This window comes from Daphnia pulicaria, chromosome 1, assembly GCF_021234035.1.
Source record: "Daphnia pulicaria isolate SC F1-1A chromosome 1, SC_F0-13Bv2, whole genome shotgun sequence".
Classification (NCBI taxonomy): Eukaryota; Metazoa; Arthropoda; class Branchiopoda; order Diplostraca; family Daphniidae; genus Daphnia; species Daphnia pulicaria.
Window position 1 is genome coordinate 26,623,640 of NC_060913.1, and position 20,486 is coordinate 26,644,125.

The 20,486-nt window shown below is 39.8% G+C and overlaps 7 protein-coding genes across 20 annotated transcripts in view; 4 read left to right on the plus strand and 3 right to left on the minus strand.

Annotated features, from left to right (window-relative positions):
• Positions 1-20,486, minus strand: part of LOC124315050 (lysine-specific demethylase 4C-like) — a 291,933-nt gene that overhangs the window by 41,110 nt on the left and 230,337 nt on the right. The window lies entirely within an intron of this gene.
• On the plus strand, positions 75-1,988 carry LOC124315007 (gamma-tubulin complex component 4-like). Its single transcript, XM_046780354.1, has 3 exons — positions 75-1,182; positions 1,247-1,586; positions 1,650-1,988. Exons 1-3 carry the CDS (start codon positions 83-85, stop codon positions 1,926-1,928), a joined length of 1,719 nt encoding a protein of 572 aa, XP_046636310.1. The 5' UTR covers positions 75-82; the 3' UTR covers positions 1,929-1,988.
• On the minus strand, positions 1,915-6,329 carry LOC124317283 (polyamine-modulated factor 1-like). The gene is made up of 5 exons (XM_046782755.1): positions 6,319-6,329; positions 3,610-3,856; positions 2,539-3,540; positions 2,265-2,468; positions 1,915-2,197 (listed from the first exon to the last, which is right to left on the minus strand). Exons 3-5 carry the CDS (start codon positions 2,649-2,651, stop codon positions 1,963-1,965), a joined length of 552 nt encoding a protein of 183 aa, XP_046638711.1. The 5' UTR covers positions 2,652-3,540; positions 3,610-3,856; positions 6,319-6,329; the 3' UTR covers positions 1,915-1,962.
• LOC124314545 (piwi-like protein Siwi) lies at positions 5,603-9,592 on the plus strand. Its single transcript, XM_046779744.1, has 16 exons — positions 5,603-5,709; positions 6,077-6,266; positions 6,348-6,556; positions 6,624-6,725; positions 6,798-6,893; positions 6,967-7,125; positions 7,200-7,501; positions 7,575-7,683; positions 7,759-7,903; positions 7,972-8,113; positions 8,178-8,343; positions 8,403-8,525; positions 8,593-8,768; positions 8,839-8,950; positions 9,015-9,335; positions 9,406-9,592. Exons 1-16 carry the CDS (start codon positions 5,611-5,613, stop codon positions 9,520-9,522), a joined length of 2,568 nt encoding a protein of 855 aa, XP_046635700.1. The 5' UTR covers positions 5,603-5,610; the 3' UTR covers positions 9,523-9,592.
• Positions 6,618-20,486, minus strand: part of LOC124314395 — a 27,267-nt gene continuing 13,398 nt past the window's right edge. The window contains exon 11 of the mRNA XM_046779540.1: positions 6,618-6,906. The gene's annotated coding sequence lies outside the window, so the exon portion shown is untranslated. The remainder of the gene's footprint in view (positions 6,907-20,486) is intronic.
• LOC124314488 (protein aubergine-like) lies at positions 10,302-14,302 on the plus strand. 3 transcript variants are annotated; one of them, XM_046779710.1, is made up of 16 exons: positions 10,302-10,442; positions 10,735-10,951; positions 11,024-11,238; positions 11,304-11,405; positions 11,473-11,568; positions 11,634-11,795; positions 11,863-12,179; positions 12,239-12,347; positions 12,418-12,562; positions 12,630-12,771; positions 12,837-13,002; positions 13,067-13,192; positions 13,261-13,436; positions 13,498-13,609; positions 13,680-14,003; positions 14,067-14,302. In XM_046779710.1, exons 1-16 carry the CDS (start codon positions 10,326-10,328, stop codon positions 14,181-14,183), a joined length of 2,643 nt encoding a protein of 880 aa, XP_046635666.1. In that variant the 5' UTR covers positions 10,302-10,325; the 3' UTR covers positions 14,184-14,302. The 3 variants fall into 3 exon arrangements, with proteins under 3 accessions (XP_046635666.1, XP_046635667.1, XP_046635665.1); XM_046779709.1 differs by having other exon boundaries at positions 10,309-10,442; positions 10,729-10,951; positions 14,067-14,301; XM_046779711.1 differs by lacking the exons at positions 13,067-13,192; positions 13,261-13,436; positions 13,498-13,609 and having other exon boundaries at positions 10,308-10,442; positions 10,729-10,951.
• Positions 15,151-20,355, plus strand: LOC124314501 (piwi-like protein Siwi). Of its 4 annotated transcripts, none has more exons than XM_046779713.1 (17): positions 15,213-15,332; positions 15,649-16,016; positions 16,210-16,408; positions 16,478-16,686; positions 16,747-16,848; positions 16,910-17,005; positions 17,081-17,239; positions 17,297-17,613; positions 17,683-17,791; positions 17,852-17,996; positions 18,057-18,198; positions 18,274-18,439; positions 18,500-18,622; positions 18,692-18,867; positions 18,936-19,065; positions 19,131-19,451; positions 19,522-20,355. In XM_046779713.1, the coding sequence occupies exons 2-17, from the start codon at positions 15,909-15,911 to the stop codon at positions 19,636-19,638; spliced, it is 2,619 nt and encodes an 872-aa protein (XP_046635669.1). In that variant the 5' UTR covers positions 15,213-15,332; positions 15,649-15,908; the 3' UTR covers positions 19,639-20,355. The 4 variants fall into 4 exon arrangements, with proteins under 4 accessions (XP_046635673.1, XP_046635668.1, XP_046635669.1 ...); XM_046779724.1 differs by having other exon boundaries at positions 16,219-16,408; XM_046779717.1 differs by lacking the exon at positions 15,649-16,016 and having other exon boundaries at positions 15,151-15,332; positions 16,219-16,408; positions 19,522-19,672.

Below are 20,486 nucleotides of genomic sequence, written 5' to 3' on the forward strand. Positions count from 1 at the left end.
AAATTTTTGTTTAGTTAGACCACATCGTGCATGGTTAGACAGTGTTAATATATACCGCAGGAATTCAACCCTACTTACAAAAATGATAAGAGAATTGTTATTCATGTTGAGTGGTCAACCTGGTGCACTTTTTGTTAAGAAAGATAATGGACAATTTGAAATGTGTTCAGCAATTGCTGATGTTGGCTTGTGCCAATCTGAGAAAGAAATCATTAAACCATTGCTCAAAATCGGCTCAAATGTAGCCTTCCTCAACGAATTTGCCGAAGACAGAAAAATGAACAGTCTTTACCTGGAAGTCATCAAACAGTCCATAGCAAAATGTGTCACCGAGTTTCAAGAGGAACTTTTGGTTATTGAAGTAGAAATTCTGGAAGGATCATCAATGTTGGGGGTGACTGGTATTCATTCAAAGATCATGCCACACACTCTGCTGCTCAAATATTTGAAGGAATTGGTGGATGCCATTAAGTTGCAAGAGCCAAACTGTCTGCTGATGGACACTATTCAACACTATCGTGATCACTGTGGAGTCTCTAAAATCATTGCTACATTTCAGCAGATCTACAATGTTTGCCTTAAAGTTCTTCACAAGCAATTAGTGTCATGGCTGTTGTTTGGAAAGCTTTTAGATCCATACAATGAATTTTTTATCCATCTAGATGGTTCCAAAAATTTTGTCATCAATGGTGAAAAGATACCCAATTGCTTGAGTGTGTCCCTTGCCCAGCAAGTTTTGTTTGTCGGAGAATCAGTTGTAGCTCTCAGTGAAGCCCAAGACCTCAGCGAAGAGGACTGGGAGTTTATGGGCAAACTGCGAAAGATTCCTTTCGAAAACATTGTAGAAATTATTCGACAGTGTCGCGATCAAATGGCCAGAAGGCTATGGAACTTGGTGACTGAAAAGGATCGACTCAACCGCAGTCTCAACATGATTCTTAACACTTTCTTGATGAAGAAGGGCGACATCTTTGCCTATTTTATTCATCAGACGGAAAGTATCCTTGACGGACAATTCACTCCGGTCCAGTTGGTTGCCAATCAATTCGCCTTACAACAGAGACTGATGAACTCACTCAAGAAATATCTAGAAGAAGAAGAGGCTGAAATCGAGCGACTGTCGGTGAACATCATACCGGATGTACAAGGCCAAGGATGGGAACGTGTTTTCCTCGAGTACAAGTACGTATTTGCAATACGAATTCTTATCCAATAAAAATTTTACTTTTTTACTCTTTAATTATAGGACTGAATGGCCTCTTGGAGTGCTGATCTTCACGCCTGAAACTATGCAAACCTACAACAAGATTTTCCGGCTGCTATTGAATTTGCGGCGCATCCAGTTGAACTTGAACGGATTGTGGAAAAATCTGGTCGTGTTGGATAAGCCGGTACTGGAATTGAGATGGAACCTGCAACACGTCCTCATCCATCTAAGCCAGTACATCCAGATCGATGTCATTGAAGTACAAAAATCTATTATGGATCGTCAAATTGATCAGTGTCAAGACTTTGACAAATTCCGATCTGCACACGCCAACTTTCTTGTCGTCATTGCCGCACAAACTTTTCTACACGTCCCAGCAGTAATTGACACATACCTGTCTCTTGCCTAGCTCAAGTCAAATATCCATTTTTGTGTTCTACAGATGCAAGCCTGTTTCAAGGACCTCATACATTTGGCTCTGAAATTCTGTGGGTTCTTTGCCAATGACAGAAAGGAAGGACTGATGCCTCTTGTTGCTGAGCTCAACCTGGAATTCGAGAGACTGATGCAGTTACTTTTCTCCTTACTAAACGGAATGTACCAGCAGAGTTCGGGAACGACGATGGAGCCCATTGCACAGCTGCTGCTGAGACTAGACTTTAACTATTATCTGACAGAAGGTTTGCAGGCAAAGTCGAATCGCACAATTGGGGAAATTTGATGTAATGTACAGAATAGAAAAAAACAAATTGAGATTATAAACTTGGTAAGCTGGATAAAACTTCGAGTGTTTTCTCATTCTTGATCAATAGTCCCTCGATTTGTTTTTCAGTTTCACTGATGCCTTCCACAACTTTGAGGATCTTTTTCTTTTCATTCTCATTTTCCGCTTGAAGTTCTTTTAGAGATGACAAAAGTTCTTCTTTATGTGACTGCAAGGCAGGCATGTCGTAAGCCAGCATATCCTTGGATGGATCTCCCGTCGGTCTCCTAATAGCAACAAAGAAAAAATTAGATACATTTGAAACTAACAAAAGGTTGAACTGAAATATATTACCAGACAGTTTCACCCTGAGATAACTCTGCTTGTTCTAAGTCAATTTTATCAAGAAAATCAAGCTTCTCTTTTAGATTAAGAAATGAAAAAAGATCGTCAATTTCTTCCTTTAATTTGGACTGTAATTTTTGACCAAAAATGGTATGAAACAGAGCGAGAGTTTTCTTTTTCAAAAACGGAAGACATTCTGCAAAAGCCTTTTGACTAGAATATGAACATAAAAGACTGATCAGTAATATCAGTGGCACAATAAGTTTTCAAAAATAATCAATACCTTAAAATTTTGTTCATGATTTTTTTGGAGGCTTGGTCTAGTGCATCATTGAGAAGACTTAGGCGAGACTCTTCATCAACTTGATCTTGTGCATTTCCGTCACTTTCGGCCATTTTCAAACCGTCAATTAAGTTTAAAAGAGAACTAAAGATTTTCTATCTAGAATTACGTCAACTGATACAAACATACAATGTTTGCTCCAAAATAACAGCCGAAATTCGAAACGTCAGTGAAAGCCGAAAAGATTTTGAAACAAAAGCGCGACGTTGCCGGGTGTAAACAAATTCGTTAAAATACGCGGCGGGCTGTTCGAATTTTGTATTCGTAATCGTAAATCGTGACAATTTATATGATCACGGTCTATTTGAGTCAGGCTCTACTCTAATTACAGTCACTTATCGTTCCAACTGCCCAAACCTGACTCTCTGTTGTCGAATGCAATTTTGCCTTTTCATCCGTTGCCATGCCAAAGGGCGAATTCCACAGTCTCTTGGACAAACTAAAATGTGGAAACAAATCAGCTAGTTACGAGACTTGCGACCAGAAGTTACACAGAATAACATTAGAAATTAGTCATGGGAACGGATTAGAAAGGGGTAAATTTTGTTCGGTAACAGAGGGTCGACGCCATAATCCAACAAAGAGCTTGAATGGCCTCTCCCAACTTGAACTCGCTATCAAATGGATCGATACTGTTTCCGCTTTTTCATTCTTGTCTGCACCATATCTTCCTTATTATTGTATAAACTAAAATATAGCATCTTAAATGAAGACCACCCAACATGTTCCACATTATTTAAACCAGTAGATTATAATTGCAATCACCATCCAGCGCATGTGTTCATTAATCAAAAAGCCTATCTTAAAACTTTATCAAATTTCCCATCAGATAAAATTGTATGGTTCGTCCAGTTGGCCTTCTGTTGAAATCTATTTCAAGACATTCGTTGAGGTCCCGTTTCTCATATTCGCCTTTTCATTTCCATGAACCCCCAAAATGTTCTAAAAATAAAATAATAAAATAAAAAATAAAACTAGCGCAAAATGAAACACACACGAAATTGAACCAACTTTTAAATTTGAAACGGGGTATAGGCATGTGAAATCCGATAGTGTTCCAAAGTTGCATGGAGACCAACGTCTGCTGAGATTTATGTCTGGATGGTCTAAAACAAACAGTTGGATTTATTGTCAAAGTCCAAGACTATGTTGTAAAAGATCCCAGGGGTCTGTACGCTGTCAAGGCCTATGTGTCTCATTTGTATGCTGTAGTGCCGAGAGATGCAGCTTTGAAACCAAACTGGAAATGGGCTGGAAACTGAAAAAAAGGGAAAATACATTTTTGTTAGTCTTGAAAAATCAATCAAGATTGCCATGTCAACTCTACATTAAAAACCTGTCTGAAAAACCAAATCTATATACCTTTTCTTTGTTCATTTTCGTGTTGCTGTTCTACAAAGCTCAAGGGAGGCCCACACTGAAATAGTCTCATGACTTTTAAAGCCTTTCTTACCCAATGTAATTGCTGGCTTCCTTAAAACTTGGAAATTAAAAAATTTTTAGACATAAATTAGTCCAATGGTTGTTGCGCCGTGGTGTTTTCCACCCTATTTTCAGCAACACGGTAGACTCAACTAAGTTTTTTTATTATGGTGGCCCCTATCCAAATCCAGCAGGTCGGAACCTATACGACACGGTTAGGTAAATTTGAATCGTTTGAAAGTTTAAATTTAAAAGTTATCGAGGGTTAGATTCTCTTCCATTGGGCAAAGTCACATCCGGTTCCCCAACAGAGGTGACTAATTTGACATAAATTTACGGGTGCAAATGGTACAAGCTCAAAAGAAATGAGTTGAATACTATCAAATAACTTTTAAAAATATTGTACACGTTGCAGCTGATGGCCGCTGCTGTGGTCAGAACACAAAGGAAAGATTTACACCAGCCCTCGGGTAAAATATGGAGGATGGATTCATTCCTATAAAAGAGTTTCCCCCTCCTGGAAGACCCTACGGAGCGACGGCCTACCTACAATGCGGAACTCAGGTAAAAAAAAAATACTGGGCAATCTATATAGTACACCATTTCAACATGTTTAAACCGAATAATAGTTTCCTGATCAAGAAGGCGTGATGAAACCACAAAAAGTCCTCTTAATTAACTTGACGAGAGCTAACGAACGATGTAATCTAAAACTGTGTGAGTGTGTGATCAATGTCAATAAAAATGTTTCCTTGTATATTCACAACCTCTTAATGACTATTTTTGTTTCGAAATTCTGACACCCCAGTGCCTGGAACCCCAGTGCCAAAAGTTTTCTTTACAAAGTCTCAACATCCAGAAAAATGAGATGAAACCAACGAAATATATCAAGTTCAACTTCTCCGTTATAAAATATGGAAAACAGCTTCACCAAAAGCGAACATATAAGCAACACCCCCAAGCCAAATAGACGCATCTTTGAAAAAAAAAAAACACAAAAATATTTTTTTAATAAAAGAAATTTCTCTACTAGGAATCCCCGAATCCCTTACGGGCGTAATGACCTCAAGGAGAGCTCATGATTTGCCTGACTGCAAAACAGCCAACGGTACAAACGAATTTTATTTCTCAGTAAAAAAATATAAACGTTTCCAAATCCCATTGGTCCTAGCGCAGCTGCCTTTATAGAGCTCTATTGTTTATCGCCAACAAAGAAAAAAATAGCGAGTCGACACAGTACACGTGTGTGTCTCTTAACATCTGGACCTTAACCTATAAATAGTTAGCGCCGCCATATATCGCACACCCGACTGACTTGATGACTTGGGAAAAGAGCAATTTCCCATATCACCCCGACCAAGAAATTCGAGCTAGCCTTTCTCTTTCTACTTACTCCAACTGGGCCGCAATTGCGGCGCTGGGAGATGAGCCAAGGTTTTCAAATTGTGGGCGGGGCTTAGTCTTTGCACTGACCGAATAGTGTTGTGTTTGTTGTTGTTGTAGTAGTATGTCCTGAGGGGTTTTTGTCGGAGGGTGAGCGCGGGCAAGAACCTCTGGAAAACGGATTCAGTTCATCAGAGCGAGTCAAGAATGGCAGACGCAACAAGAAGAGCTGGTGGCAGAGGACGTTCAAATGCACCGCCACAACAAGCGCCCAGACGACCAGGAGATAATCCGCCAATTTCCCAGGTAGACCTATAATCATTTTTATAAAAATTTGAATAAATTAAAAAATTAGAAAAGATTCGCTTTCAAAAAAACATATTTACTCTTTGTTCGTATACCTGGTAGACGTTAGTTGGTTTGTTGTTGGGAGCTTGCTTCCTTACAGCCTAAGGCAGATAATCCCCTAAGGTCATGTGTTGTATGTTTGTCTATTTACCCCATAAAAGGCAGAGTCACCTGTCAACTTGTTGCTTTCCACAATTTCGATTTTCTTTTTAAAATGTGTCAGTCTGAAATTTGACTGACGGAAGGGCGGCAAAAATTTGAATTTCAAAAGGGTCCGCCCAGGTATTTTAATAAAATCTAATTCTATTTTTCCTACGAACAACAGGGAATTGGACGTGGAGCTGTGCGAACTGCACCACAGGTGACAACTGCTGGACCTCCTGTTGTGACTCCAGCAGCCATTCAAACCCCAGGGGATGTGGCAGGGGCGACAGCCATCGAATCCCAAAGGGCACCAGACCGAGAAGCCAACCGGAATATTGTCACAAGACCCTCGCCGACATTCGTCAAAACTGGTTATTTTCAAAAAATAACAAAAACAAATTCCTGGAATAATGTTAAAAAAACGTTAAAATTGAACTTTGCATAAAATTTAGGATCGGGAGGAGCTCCGCTGGATGTGCGCTCCAATTACTTTCAGTTGATTAAGAAACCGGATATGCATCTGTTGCAATATCGAGTCGATTTCACACCGGAAATCGATCACCCTGGTGTGAAAAAAGCTCTCATTCGCGTTCACGAAAAAACCCTGGGCAAATACGTGTTCGACGGGACTCTACTCTACAACACGACTCGTCTGGCCCAAGTATAAAATTATCCAAAATGTCAAATGATCCCATGGCAACTCAATTTTTGCAATTGTTTTACGACAGCCGCTGGAATTGGCGTCGAGACGGACGTCCGATGAAACCGACGTCAAAATAACTTTGGATTTTAAGAATGAAATTCAGGCGGGCGATCCTGTTTACAACAGCGTGAGTTTTTAAAAAAATAAAATAATTAAATGTTTGCCGATCGACAAGTGACGATTTTGGTTATGTAATTAGGTCATGAATTTGATCCTGCGCCGTTGCCTGGCCAATCTCAACATGGTCATGATCCGACGCGACTATTACGATGCAGCAGCCAGAGAAGACGTTCCGGTTTGTCGTTAATCTATTTAAAATAAAATAAAAGGAATAATTTTTAAAAATGAATTTTTAAAATAATTTGCAGGGTCACCCGATTACCATTTGGCCTGGATACCTGACGGCTATAAATCATCACGAAAAGGATTGTCTTTTGAATGTGGAAATCGTCCACAAGTTCCTACGCAGAGACAGCGCATTAGACATTATGGACAGGATTCGACGCTCAGGATCGGACGGTATCAAGGTAAATAACAAAATCTTTTACTCTTTTCCCCCTGGACATTTAATTTTGAACTCTTAAATTTTTATTAAAACTAGGAACGAATTACAGCCGAGCTGGTGGGCAAAATCGTGATGACGGGCTACAACAACAAAACGTACAGGATCGACGACGTGGATTTCACGCAAAGCGCTTCGTCCACTTTCCATTTGCGCAAAGAGGATCGGGACATAAGTTACATCAACTATTACAAAGAGCGTTACCAGCAGACCATCAAATCCGTCACGCAGCCGCTGCTCGTGTCGAAGCCGACGCGTCGTGACATCAACCGCGGCAACAACGAGAACGTCTACCTCGTTCCGGAATTGTGCGGAATGACGGGACTCTCGCAAGAGCAAAGGTTCGAAATCATTTTTAAATAATTGACATTTAAAAAAAATTATTATCTAATGAATTGATTGGAATTTTAATAGGGCTAACTTTAATTTAACGCGGGCTATTTCGACAATCACTCGAGTGGCTCCCGACAGACGAGTGGAGACTTTGATGAAATTCCGTCGCCGATTGGCAGAAACTCCGCAGGTAAAATGAGTCTCGATTTGATAATAATAATTAAAAAATACCAAATTTTTTAAATGATTGAATGACCAAAATTAGATTCAACAAGAGCTCAACAGCTGGGGAATTCAGTTTGCAAATGACATTGTCAACTGTCAAGCCAGAATTTTGCCAACGAAAGCTATTTTGACTGGAGGCAAAAAGATCGACGTCAGAGATGGTGACTGGAGCCGCAGTATGCATAGTAAGTCTAATTTAAAATAAAACAATTAAATTGAATTCCGGTTTATTAATTCGTTTATAAAACTATAGACACGAAAATGCAAGTTTCCGTCCGGCTGGACCATTGGCTCGTCATTCATCCAAACAGCATGGGCCAGCAAGTTCGATCCTTTGTCCAGCTCATCAAAAGAGTCGGTGGTCCTCAAGGGTTCAATGTACCCGAACCAGACTAGTAAGTCAACCAGACAATATAGCCATTTCGATTTCATTTAAATCTAATTCCCTGGCATTTACAGCATTAGTTTAGAGGCCGATCGGACAACCAATTACGCCAACGCCCTTAAGAACGAACTGCCGAAAAAGTCGTACGATATCGTCATGTGCGTACTGCGGACGGGCAGAGAAGACATTTACTCTGTCATCAAAAACATCACCTTTTGCCAAGTGGGCATTGCTTCCCAGGTAATTTAATTTAAATGATTTAATCGATATTGAATTAAATCAAATTTAATGTTACACAGGTTATTACCGGGAGAATTCTACAAGGAGATGAGCGGAAACAACTGTCGGTGGCCACCAAAGTCATGACGCAAATCGCATGCAAATTAGGTGCTGAACCTTGGCGAGTCGACGTGCCAAACAAGGTAATTACATCATCTACTATTCAATTCAATTAAATATGATTAAAATGTTGTTTTTTAATCAATGCAGCCGTGGATGATTTGCGGATACGACACGTATCACGACGCCACTCAGAAAAGAGCCGTCGGGGCGTTCGTCGCTTCCGTCAATCCGTGCTACACGCGATACAATTCGTCCGTCAAAATCCACTCGGCCAACGAAGAGATTTCGCCGAGTTTCCAGGATCACATGCTCACATCATTGCGGTATAATTAAAGTTCATGATTCCATTTTGACTTGGGATAAAGCTGGAGGCTAATGAATTGATGTTTTCAGGGCTTACTACCTGGCAAACCGAACTCTGCCGGAGAAGATCATCATTTATCGCGATGGCGTAGGGGCCGGCGATATTGTCCGCCTCATGGAAACGGAAGTCACAGCCGTCAAGGTCTAAATTAAATTTTAATTTGAAATCAATTTTAAAACTAAATGAATTTCAAATTGATTTATAGTCGGCTTGCACCGAAGCTGGCAATAGGGTTTTGTCGGGCAAGTACACGCCCGGCATTGCTTTCGTGGTCGTTAGCAAACGAATCAACACGCGCTTCTTCGCCGGAAGGAAAGAGAAACCGGAAAATCCACCATGCGGAACGGTGGTGGACAACACGGTGACGCTCACCGACCGCTTCGATTTCTTCCTGGTGTCTCAGAAAGTTAATCAGGGAACAGTTTCGCCCACCAATTTCAACATCATCTTTAATTCGGCCAATTTTACGCCGGAAATCCATCAATCCATGGCTTACTCTTTGACGCAAGTCTACTACAATTGGCCGGTATAATTTTTGTCAAATGAATAGCTGATGGTATAGAGAATTAATTTTCAATTGACTTTCACTTTTGCAGGGCACATTACGAGTTCCGGCGCCAGTCCAATATGCTCACAAATTAGCCTATTTGGTGGGGGAGAGCATCCGCAACCTTCCGAGACCCGAATTGGCTAAATTCCCTTACTATCTTTAAAACATTTCGTCAAAAGTTATTCAGTTAACTGGCTGCCTTTTTCTACTATTCTACTGTTTTCCATCATTTTTCTTTTCATATTTGACAATACACTTTTATAATTAAAAAACCATCAATTTGGTAGTCTCTTTACTCGGACAAATAAAACGTTTAACTTTTAATTATCTAAAAGTTTGGGTCATTTTGTCATTGGAATGTGAATGTCGAGTGTTATAATGAGCCTCAATCAAATCATAAAAAGCAGGTGGAGAGGGACCTCTACATCTTAAACACGTCGTATAAGCTCTCCCATTTATGTAGGACCATGCACAGCTGCCCATTTAATCGTCCGACCAGCCAATGAAATATGGCAGTGAGCAGAGGGGCAACTGCGGATAATACCTTTTATTGATATGACGACAAACAACCGCAAAATAACAACTCACTGATCCGTGCACAATAGTAAACAGCATAAATGTTTGGATGACGCGTTGCTTTCCTTCTTTCCCCGTTTCATTCTTTAAGGATATTAGTATTTCACATTTGGTTCATTACACGGGCAGAAATGAAACATGAATCCTAGTGTCGATTTACCAATAAATCGCACACAGGAAATGACCGTAGAGATCAGTTGAATTTAATTGCATCTTTCGTGTTTAACCATTCCAAAACTTAAAATAAAAAAAGGAAATGTCAATTGATATTCTGGAGAATCGATTGTTAAGAAACGTGAAGACTTTGCCGCAGGGCGAACTCACAAACGACTTTACCAAATGAAATCAACTGAGAAAGGGGGGGACTCAGTTTAGTAACGAGGGTCGACCATGTCGGACGCGGGAGGAGGAGGTGAGAAGCGCGGAGTCAAGAGAAGTTCCAGGGAGTTGCAACAACAAACGCCAAGACGACCGGGAGAATCTTCACAACCGCCTTCGATAGCAACGGTAATTTCAAATTTTAAAACCAAATTTTCCTATTATAGCGCTGTATTTTTAATTACTTTCAAAGTGTATTCATGATTTTCTTTCATTCTTTTTTGGGTAAAATGAAAATGATAATCATGGGAAAAAAAAGAATGTTGACCCTTGATTTTATTCAGTAAACAAGTTTGGTAGGAAAAAAAGGGAATTCAATATTTTGTTGCTATAAATCAAACGATTCAAAAATGCTGTCGTCCTTGAAGATTACAAATACGGAAAGACTTTTGATTTATTTGATTTTTGGTGATAGCCGCAGTCTCCAGGCCCATCAACTTCACGTAGTGAAGGAGACACCAGGTCCAGCAGTTACTATGCTGGGCAACAACACGCAAGTGGGGGAGCGGCTGCTGCTGGGCCTAGCCATCAGCAAGCCGGGGGGACAAGTGCAATTGTTAGCGGAGGAACTCGTGGTTTAAGCCGGGCGCGGAATCAGCTCGAATTAGTTACCAAATCTCCGTCATACGACAAACATGGTAAATAAATTTTAAAAAAATATCGATCCAATTTGAAAGAATGATTAAAATTCATTTTCTGCAATAATGAAGGACATTCGGGAGAAAAGATGACTGTGCGGTCTAATTATTTCCAAGTGATCAAAATGCCGGACGTCAAATTGTTGCAGTATCGCGTCGATTTCACGCCGGAAATAGCGGATGATATTAGTTTCATCCGCAAAGGGCTCATTCGAACTCACCAAGAAATTCTCGGCCATTACATTTTCGATGGGACTCTTCTCTACACCACCATTCCTCTTCCTCAAGTAAAATTTAATTATCAAATGAATTACATTTCTCAGCGCTAATAAATCGGGATTTTATTTTTTAGCCGTTGGAATTGATTTCTAAGAGGAAATTCGATGGGAGTGACGTCAAAATTAAATTCGCTTTAGTAGGCGAATTTCAACAAGAAGATGCTACATACACCTCAGTAAGTTACTACCCTTAAATTAAAATTAGCGTAAACTTTTCCATTAAAAAAAAATTTTAATCTTTAGGTAATGTGTTTGATCCTGAGGCGTTGCATGTCGATGCTCAACTTGGTGATGTTGAAGCGCAAATATTACGACAAGGCAGCCAAAGAAGATGTTCCGGTATGCGCAACTAATCAATTCAATTAAATTTTTTATTTTGAAATCTACTTTTTTAATTTGTATAGGGTCACCCGATTACCATTTGGCCGGGGTATGTGACAACGATTCGACGTCACGAGCGTGACTATCTTTTGAACGTGGAAATCGTTCACAAATACCTTCGCAGAGACACTGCCATGAACGTGATTGAACGAATTCATCGGCAATTAGGGAGAGATGATTTCATGGTATTTTGAATTATTACCATTTTCTCTTTAATTACCAAATTTTTAAGTTTTTTTTCTGTTGAATTAGAATCGTGTCAAAACTGAATTACTAGGCCAGATCGTGATGACGCTGTACAACGACAAAACGTACAGGATCGACGACATTGATTTCGACAAGACTCCAATGTCGACGTTCCACTTGCGCAAAGAGGATCGGGACATCACCTACAAGGAATATTACCAAAAACATTACGAGGTGAACATCAAAGACGAGCGGCAATTTTTGCTCGTGTCCCGACCCTCACGTAACAAACCCGACAACCAGCAAGGGGCCAGCATGAGAGATGATACGGTTTATCTCATTCCGGAATTGTGCGGAATGACGGGACTAACAGAGGAACACAGGTCTGGATTTTGGTTTAATTATTTTTGAAACAAAAAAGTTGATTGGAATATTTTTCTAGGAACAATTTTAAAATGATGCAGGCCGTTGGGAATATCACGCGAGTCACGCCGGGCAGACGGGTGGAGACTTTAATGAAATTCCGTCGACGATTGGCCGAAACTCCGCAGGTATAATTACTAGTCAATTTTAAAAAATGCGCATCGAGCGAAAAATTCAACATTTAAAACGGTTGTATAGATTGAACGGGAGCTAAATAATTGGGGACTTCAATTCGCCAATCAACTCGTTCCCTGTCCGGCCAGAACTTTGAAAGCACCGCTCCTTCTCACGGGAACGAATACAATTAACACGAAAGATGGCGACTGGGGCCGTGAAATGCAAAGTGAGTTATTCAATTTTGCTATGAAATAACTCGAATTAATTTTTAAAATTCAATTCATTTCAAACAGAAAGAAAAATGTGCGTTTCTGTCAAGATGGCGGAATGGATCGTCGTTTATCCGACTAAACTCAACTCGCAAGTTCGATCCTTTGTTAATATGATGAAAAGAGTTGGCGAACCTCAAGGATTTCACCTGCCGGAACCTCACTAGTAAGTTAATCAACCACAAATAAAAAATGAAATGAAAACTAATTTTGATTTAATTTTTAAAAAAGTGTTCCACTGGACATGGATCGAACCAGTGATTACATCAATGCTTTGCGGGATAACATCCCCAACAGATATTACGACATCGTCATGTGCGTGTTGCGAACCAATCGAACCGACACATATTCGGCCATCAAGAAATACACCTTTTGCGATAGGGGTATCGCTTCCCAAGTATTTACATTTTGAATTAATATTTTTAAAAGCAAGATTTATATCACCATTTATCTCCTTTCAGGTAATTACAGGTCGAATTATTGAGGGAACCGAAGGCAGATTAATGTCGGTGGCTACCAAAGTGATGACTCAAATCGCATGTAAATTAGGTGCTGAACCGTGGACACTAGTTGCGCACCTTCAAAGGGTAATAAATCAAATCAAATCCGCCATTTACACTTATAGCAGTTAAAATAAATTTTTTTTAAATTCCAGCCCTGGATGATTGTAGGATACGACACCTACCACGACGCTCGCAATCGAAAAGCCGTCGGTGCGTTCGTGGCTTCAATCAACACGAGTTACACGCGCTACAATTCGTCGGTGAAAATCCATCCAGCCAATGAGGACATTTCGCCCAGCTTCAAGGATCACATGCTCAAATCATTAAAGTATAACTTGCATTTGCATTTTAGACAATGGACGGATTTTATTCTAAAATTAAATAATCAGGGCCTATCAAACAGCAAATGGCTCTTATCCGGAAAAAATTATCGTCTACCGTGATGGCGTCGGAGCTGGCGATATCCAAACTGTCCTGGATATCGAACTCGAAGGCATCCAGGTACGATTTTGATTAAAAACAGACAAGTATAAAAGAAAGTAAATGCTTAACGAAGGAAATTGTTTTACAGGAAGCTTGTAAACTAGTGGCGAATGCCAATTTAGCAGGAGTTGATTACAAGCCTGGCATTGCATTTGTGATTGTCAGCAAGGCGATCAAAACTCGTTTTTTCGCCGGAACGAGAGACAATCCATCGAATGCAGCGAGTGGGACGGTAGTGGACGATACTGTCACCATCAGGGAGCGAAGTGATTTCTTTTTGGTCTCGCAAAAAGTCAATCAAGGAACAGTTTCGCCAACGAATTTCAACGTCATTTTCGACAGCACTGGACTGGCGGCCAACGTCCATCAAATGTTTGCGTACAGTTTAACCCATCTCTACTACAACTGGCCGGTAATTTGAATTGAAACTGCAACACCATTAATTGGTTTTCAATCAATTGACATTTTGATTTAGGGAACGGTACGAGTTCCGGCTCCGATGCAATACGCTCACAAGTTGGCGTATTTGGTGGGCGAAAGGATTGAACGAGAGCCATTAGATGTCCTTGCAAAATTCCCCTATTACCTTTAAAATGTGTGCTCCATTTCAAAGTGAAATCTTTTATAGATTTCGATCTCTAAATATTGTCGCCCACCACAATGACCTCAACACATTTTGTTTTTCATTCTAATGTCACTGCCAATTTTTAGAGAAAGTAAAGAATTATTACAAAAATGGACAAATCTATTTAATGTTATTTTTTAAAGAGGTCAAAATAATATTATATTCAAAATGCTTGAATAGAAGGAGTGATGGGTCGGTTGTGACATAACCAACCACTTTTCCGGGGGGGAAATACCGGAAATACCAGAATTTCTTTTTAAATTCGACTTGCTTTTCATTACAATAACTCCGGAAGTAATTGTCGTTTTAAGAAACGGAAGGGACATAGTTTAGTGAAAAATAGTTGAATAAGAAACAAATATCGAACAATACGGATATACAAAATGGACTTGGACTGGAATAAAAGAAAAGGCCAACTCTATTCTATTTAAAGCTCAAACGGTTAACGAATCGATTCATAATAAAAAAATGTAACACATCAAAGGGTTTTCCGACGCTTTATATTCGACTTGGCTTCTTTATTCTTCTCATGTATGCATAAAATAAGATGCCGAAAAGAGTCAATGGGGTCGTTGTAAGTGAAGAAAGATTGACCTCAGGGTGGCTGACCTTTTTGGGGCAAAGTTTCCGATTTCTATACAGTGGGAAAAAGGGGAGTGTGTGATGTTTTAAAATACTTGTTTGCCTGTCAAGTATAGGCCTACTGATTTGTGTGGACAACAGTTGGTCCCCACTAATAAAATTGGGATAAACCACGCAATGCCCTACACTTCATTTTACAGCCCAGACACAACAGCAGTAAATGAAATTGTTATTAGAGGAAAAGAAAAACGACGTGATATTAAATTTCATTCGGGGTGCCAGAAATTTTACAGCTAAAAACAACGCGGAAATGGTCAAAAGGCGGAGCCTAAACAGAAGTTGGCCAATTCAGCGTCAAATTTCGGCAAGTTGAATTTGACGCTGTAGACAATACATCTGTCAGTTTTGAAAAAAGAATCGACCATGTCAGACGCAGAAAGGCGTGGTGTCAAGAGAAGTTCCCGCGAACTGCAACAACATTTACCAAGACGCCCGCAAGAAAAGGATAGAGCTCACAACGGGACCTCATCACAGGTTAATTGTTTTTTAGCTTGTTTTGTACTCCCATTTCTTTGAGTTGTTTGCCAAGAAAATAAGGTTCTTACGTTTCCACAGATTTAATTTTAAGATTGAGAGACTTGTAGGGGGAAAGACCATCATAGTTTTTACCGACTTGAGGAATTATTTGTAGTAGTAGTAGTTTGTAGTAATGGTCAAAGCCTAGCGATTTAACGTAATCGTTCTAATCAATCATTCGAAAATAAGCACATTATCCACCAATTTGTTTTGATCCCAGCTGGACAAAGAAAAATACGACTATCCGAGTGCGCATAATATTTGTTTTTATCAGCCACGCTCATCTAATAAAGGCGCTTCTGTTTTACTTCAAGAAGGCCAATGGGCATAAAAACAGGCCGTAATATCGTAATTCCCCGATGGACACAATGCCGATGGTGCAATACAAATATCTCAGAAAAGGTGAAGATGGCCATCTACCATTTCTGAGTAGTTTTAGTGTTTCTCTTGTAGCCTCAGATTCTCCCTAGTTCTATTTTAGTGATCACAAGTTGCGCAACGAGCAAACACCTGTTGTAAAATTTTTACGTGAACATGTCGGACGTCGGAAAACGTGGAACGAAGCGTCCGAGAGATGTGCAGATACCAAGACGACCGGAAGGAAAATTTGAAAATGGGTCACGTTTTAACATTACGCCATCGGTATTTTATCTTTTAAAAGAGCCGTCAATTCACTTTTTATATGAGAATGTCTTTGTACGAGAGATTGAATTATTTAAAAAAAAATGCAAATGAAATAGAACCTCACTGTGAATGCCCCCTTTGATGTTCTTTTAATAAATCAAAATGTTCTACCAAAGTAACTAAATTTTCCCTAAATGACCTATTCAAACAGATCATTCAGGAGATACGACAAGGGGAAGTCCGTGGAGGAGAGGCCTCAGGTGAAAGTGGAGAAAATGCTGGATCCAGCCGTGGACTCAGCCGTATAAGAAACAACCAGCCTTTGGGCAATACAACCGAAAAGTTTTTCCATCAAATTCTTAGCCATGATCTTGTTACTCGCCCCACTGACGCCAGATTCAGTAAAGCCGGTACAATCTATTCCACTAAAGTTCGAATGAAAGATAACCTCTAAAAGATAACACATTTCAAAAATACAGGGTCTGAAGGATCGCAGATCGACGTACAATCCAACTACTTCCATTTGACAAAAAGGCCGGACATGAAGTTGTTGCAATATCGAGTTGATTTTACACCGGAAATCGATCACCCTGGTGTAAAAAAAGCTCTCATTCGAGTCCACGAGCAAATGATTGGAAAATACATTTTTGACGGGACTCTTCTCTACAATACCACTCGTCTCCCACAAGTAACTTAACACCTAAACGTTAAAAGAAACACAGTAGCTCAAATTTCTTTACATCTACAGCCGCTGGAATTGATTTCGAAACGAAAATCGGACGACAGTGAAGTCAGAATTACTTTAAGACTCACCAGCGAAATACAAAAAGAAGATCCTGTTTACACTTCCGTAAGTGTGCTACAAGTGGGACGCATAACAAATGGCAAATATTAAAAAATGATTGATTTAGGTAACGAATTTAATTTTGCGACGCTGCATGTCGATGCTCAACTTGGTGATGATACGACGCAATTTTTACGACAAAGAAGCCAGGGAAGACGTTCCGGTAAAACGGCGATTCAACAAACTTGTTAATTATTACCTCAAATAATTATTATGCAAATTAAATTTTTTTAAATAGAATCACCCGATAACAATTTGGCCTGGATACTTGACAACGATTCGGCATCACGAACAAGAATATTTCATGAACGTGGAAGTCATCAATAAATTTCTTCGCAGAGACACTGCTTACGACGTGATGGACAAAATGCGTCTTGCCAACACAGATAACCTACAAGTAATATTTAAGCAAGTAACTCTATCCCATCAAGACTAACATTTAATTTAAAAACAGGAACGAATTAAAGCCGAGCTGTTGGGCAAAATCGTGATGACGGGCTACAACAACAAAACGTACAGGATCGACGACGTCGATTTTGTCAACAGAGCCGATTCGACATTCCATTTGAAGAAAGAAGATAGAGACATTAGTTACATAGAATATTACAAGAATCGTTACCAGCAAAACATTCGATTTCCGAATCAGCCGATGCTCGTGTCAAGACCATCACGTCGTGATATCAACGGCTGTGCCAATCAAAACATCGAACCCCAGGCCATCTATCTCGTCCCAGAGTTGTGCGGGATGACGGGTCTTTCAGCCGAGCAAAGGTTTGCCATCAATTGAAAAAGTTGAAAAATTCAAATCGCTAATTTTTTAATTTGTTTGAATTTAAAAAGGGATAATAATAATTTGAAGAAGGCTATTTCTACAATTACTCGCGTCACACCTGATAGGAGGGTAGAAACTTTACTGAAATTCCGTCGCCGGTTAACCAACAGTCCGGAAGTAAATTTTGAAATAATTTCAAACAAAAAATAAGGTCATTACTAATGCAAAATGAATTAGATTCAACGAGAGCTGACGAGCTGGGGTCTTCAGTTTGCAAACGATCTCGTAACTTGCAAGGCCAGAATTTTACCAGCCAAACCTCTAATGACAGGTGCTGGCCGGATCAACATTAGGGAAGGCGAATGGAGCAGCGATATGCAAAGTGAGTCTCTTAAAAAATACTTGCGAAATGGCAATTAATTATTTGGAATTGATCCAAAAGGAAACAAGATGGCCGTCTCGGCTGAATTTAAGGAATGGATCGTCATACTTCCAAGCAGAATGAACCAACAAGTAAGACATTTTGTCAAGTCGATTCAACAAGTCGGCCTTCCTCAAGGATTTAACGTGCCGGAACCTCGCTAGTAAATTTTAAAAAAATCCACCATTGGAAAAGAAATCAAAACTAATTAATAATTTTGATTTGAATTTTTAAAAAGTGTTGCTCTGGAAAGGGAACAAACAAGCGAGTACATCAATGCTATGCGGGACAATGTCTCCCAGAGAGACTACGATATTGTTATGTGCGTGTTGCGGACTAATCGAACGGACACGTATTCGGCCATCAAGAAATACACCTTTTGCGAAAGGGGTATCCCCTCACAGGTATAATTAATAAAACAAAATTATGCTGTCCAATTTTCCATCAATAATTTTCTGTTTCAGGTAATTACAGGTCGAATTATTGAAGGAAACCAGGGGAAATTAATGTCGGTAGCTACAAAAGTGATGACTCAAATTGCCTGCAAGTTGGGAGCTGAACCTTGGAAAGCGCAAGTGCCAAACAAGGTAATAAACATCATATAAACCTCCTAAATAGTAGACTCAATCATTTTACAATCATTTAAACCACAAAAGCCATGGATGATTGTCGGTTATGACACGTTTCACGACGCCGCACAAAGAAAAGCCGTTGGGGCGTTCGTGGCTTCAACCAACGACAGTTTCACGCGTTACAATTCGTCCGTCAAAATCCACTCGGCCAACGAAGAGATTTCACCGAGTTTCCAAGATCACATGCTCACCTCGTTAAAGTAAACGCAATTATTATTTTCTGGTCTTTTGGACTTGGTTTGATTAATTGAAATTATTTTCCATTTAGAGCTTACTACATGGCCCAAGTGGAAAACAAAAGCAAAATACTTTTACCAGAAAATATAATCGTCTATCGTGACGGCATTGGAGCCGGGGATATCCAAACTGTCCTCGATATCGAACTCGGTGGCATCAAGGTATTTAATTTTATTTAATTCCAACTAAAAATCAACCGCTCAAATAATACTTGAATCGATTACAGGAAGCTTGTAAAAAAGCGGCAATGATTACGAAAACGGGCCATTACGATCCCGGCATTTCGTTCGTGATTGTCAGCAAGAAAATCAACACTCGTTTCTTCTTGAAAAGGAGAGACGCGTTCGGGAATCCACCGTGCGGGACGGTGGTCGACAACACGGTGACGCTCAGCGAACGCTTCGATTTCTTCCTGGTGTCGCAGAAAGTCAATCAGGGTACGATTTCGCCAATCAATTTCAACGTCATCTATAATTCGTCCAACATTACGCCGGATATTCACCAATCGTTGGCCTATGCTTTGACTCACGTTTACTTCAATTGGCCGGTATGATTTTTGTTTTGTTTTATTACTGGACTGGGATTTTGTTTTTTAATACCAATAATTTTAAACACAGGGTACAGTACGAGTTCCGGCTCCAATCCAATACGCCCATAAATTAGCGTATTTGATTGGCGAGAGAACTCAGCGGATGCCGCTAGACAACTTGGCAAAATACCCCTATTACTTGTGAAATGCTTCCAAAAACATTTCCATTACTTTCGTTTAATAAAAAAAAAAAATGGATTAAAAAGTTTTCTATTTTAATGTCCGGGGCGCAAAATACTAAAAGAGGCGTAAAAATGTAACGTGTTGGAAAAAGTGTATCTCTACTTTATCTTTTTAAGTTTCAAAGCTATTACTTGGGGTCTATTAACTGATTTCCGGTTTGGGGAGGGACCATCAACGGTGCAGTCAAATAAGGAAAGATCCGCTTCCGTCCAAAAAGCCAAAAGAAAGATACAGAATAGGTGGGCAGCTGCTATTTGCTATGGGGGAAACGAGGGGTGTTTTAATTGAGACAATCATTATAGCTACTATACAGAACATAAACACTTCCTTCCTTTTCGTTCCCATGAGTCATGCCCTACTGAATAGAACTACATAGAAACCGCATAGAAAAATTCTATGATGTGTTCCTCTTAGACATCAGAAAAACATGGCAAAGACAAAAAGTACAATCGACACAAGTGCCTTCGTAAGATGCGTCAATATTAGTACATTTTCGACCATCCCATCGAGACCATATTCCCTTTGCACAGCGCAATTTTATTAGGAACCAACGAAAGAAATTGGTCTGCGAAAAGGTGTCACTTTTTTCCGGAAATGACACCTTAACAAAACAAAACAAGAAATCGCAAAATTTCTGAGAACTACCCTTTCAAATTACGTTTCCAGTTAGTTGGCCACCATTCACAGAAAGATGGCGAATACGTCACCAATTAAATGAAAATGAAACGGAACGAAAACGGAGAAAGTGTCAAGCCGGTTCAGAATGGCATCATGATCTTCGTGATTGTTACCAATAAAACTACACAAAAT

Excerpts from the sequence above, each read along its gene's own strand:
- LOC124315007 (XM_046780354.1), top strand. The coding sequence starts at position 83 with ATGATAAGAGAATTGTTATTCATGTTGAGTGGTCAACCTGGTGCACTT. Across the intron at positions 1,183-1,246 it reads CGTGTTTTCCTCGAGTACAA|GACTGAATGGCCTCTTGGAG; the intron begins GTACGTATTTGC and ends CTTTAATTATAG. Across the intron at positions 1,587-1,649 it reads CTTTTCTACACGTCCCAGCA|ATGCAAGCCTGTTTCAAGGA; the intron begins GTAATTGACACA and ends TGTGTTCTACAG.
- LOC124317283 (XM_046782755.1), bottom strand. The coding sequence starts at position 2,651 with ATGGCCGAAAGTGACGGAAATGCACAAGATCAAGTTGATGAAGAGTCT. Across the intron at positions 2,469-2,538 it reads ATCATGAACAAAATTTTAAG|TCAAAAGGCTTTTGCAGAAT; the intron begins GTATTGATTATT and ends TTCATATTCTAG. Across the intron at positions 2,198-2,264 it reads TCTCAGGGTGAAACTGTCTG|GAGACCGACGGGAGATCCAT; the intron begins GTAATATATTTC and ends TGTTGCTATTAG.
- LOC124314545 (XM_046779744.1), top strand. The coding sequence starts at position 5,611 with ATGGCAGACGCAACAAGAAGAGCTGGTGGCAGAGGACGTTCAAATGCA. Across the intron at positions 6,726-6,797 it reads GCGATCCTGTTTACAACAGC|GTCATGAATTTGATCCTGCG; the intron begins GTGAGTTTTTAA and ends TTATGTAATTAG. Across the intron at positions 8,344-8,402 it reads AAGTGGGCATTGCTTCCCAG|GTTATTACCGGGAGAATTCT; the intron begins GTAATTTAATTT and ends AATGTTACACAG.
- LOC124314488 (XM_046779709.1), top strand. The coding sequence starts at position 10,326 with ATGTCGGACGCGGGAGGAGGAGGTGAGAAGCGCGGAGTCAAGAGAAGT. Across the intron at positions 10,443-10,728 it reads AACCGCCTTCGATAGCAACG|CCGCAGTCTCCAGGCCCATC; the intron begins GTAATTTCAAAT and ends TTTTGGTGATAG. Across the intron at positions 12,180-12,238 it reads GGACTAACAGAGGAACACAG|GAACAATTTTAAAATGATGC; the intron begins GTCTGGATTTTG and ends ATATTTTTCTAG.
- LOC124314501 (XM_046779712.1), top strand. The coding sequence starts at position 15,222 with ATGTCAGACGCAGAAAGGCGTGGTGTCAAGAGAAGTTCCCGCGAACTG. Across the intron at positions 16,849-16,909 it reads AAGATCCTGTTTACACTTCC|GTAACGAATTTAATTTTGCG; the intron begins GTAAGTGTGCTA and ends TGATTGATTTAG. Across the intron at positions 17,614-17,682 it reads GGTCTTTCAGCCGAGCAAAG|GGATAATAATAATTTGAAGA; the intron begins GTTTGCCATCAA and ends GAATTTAAAAAG.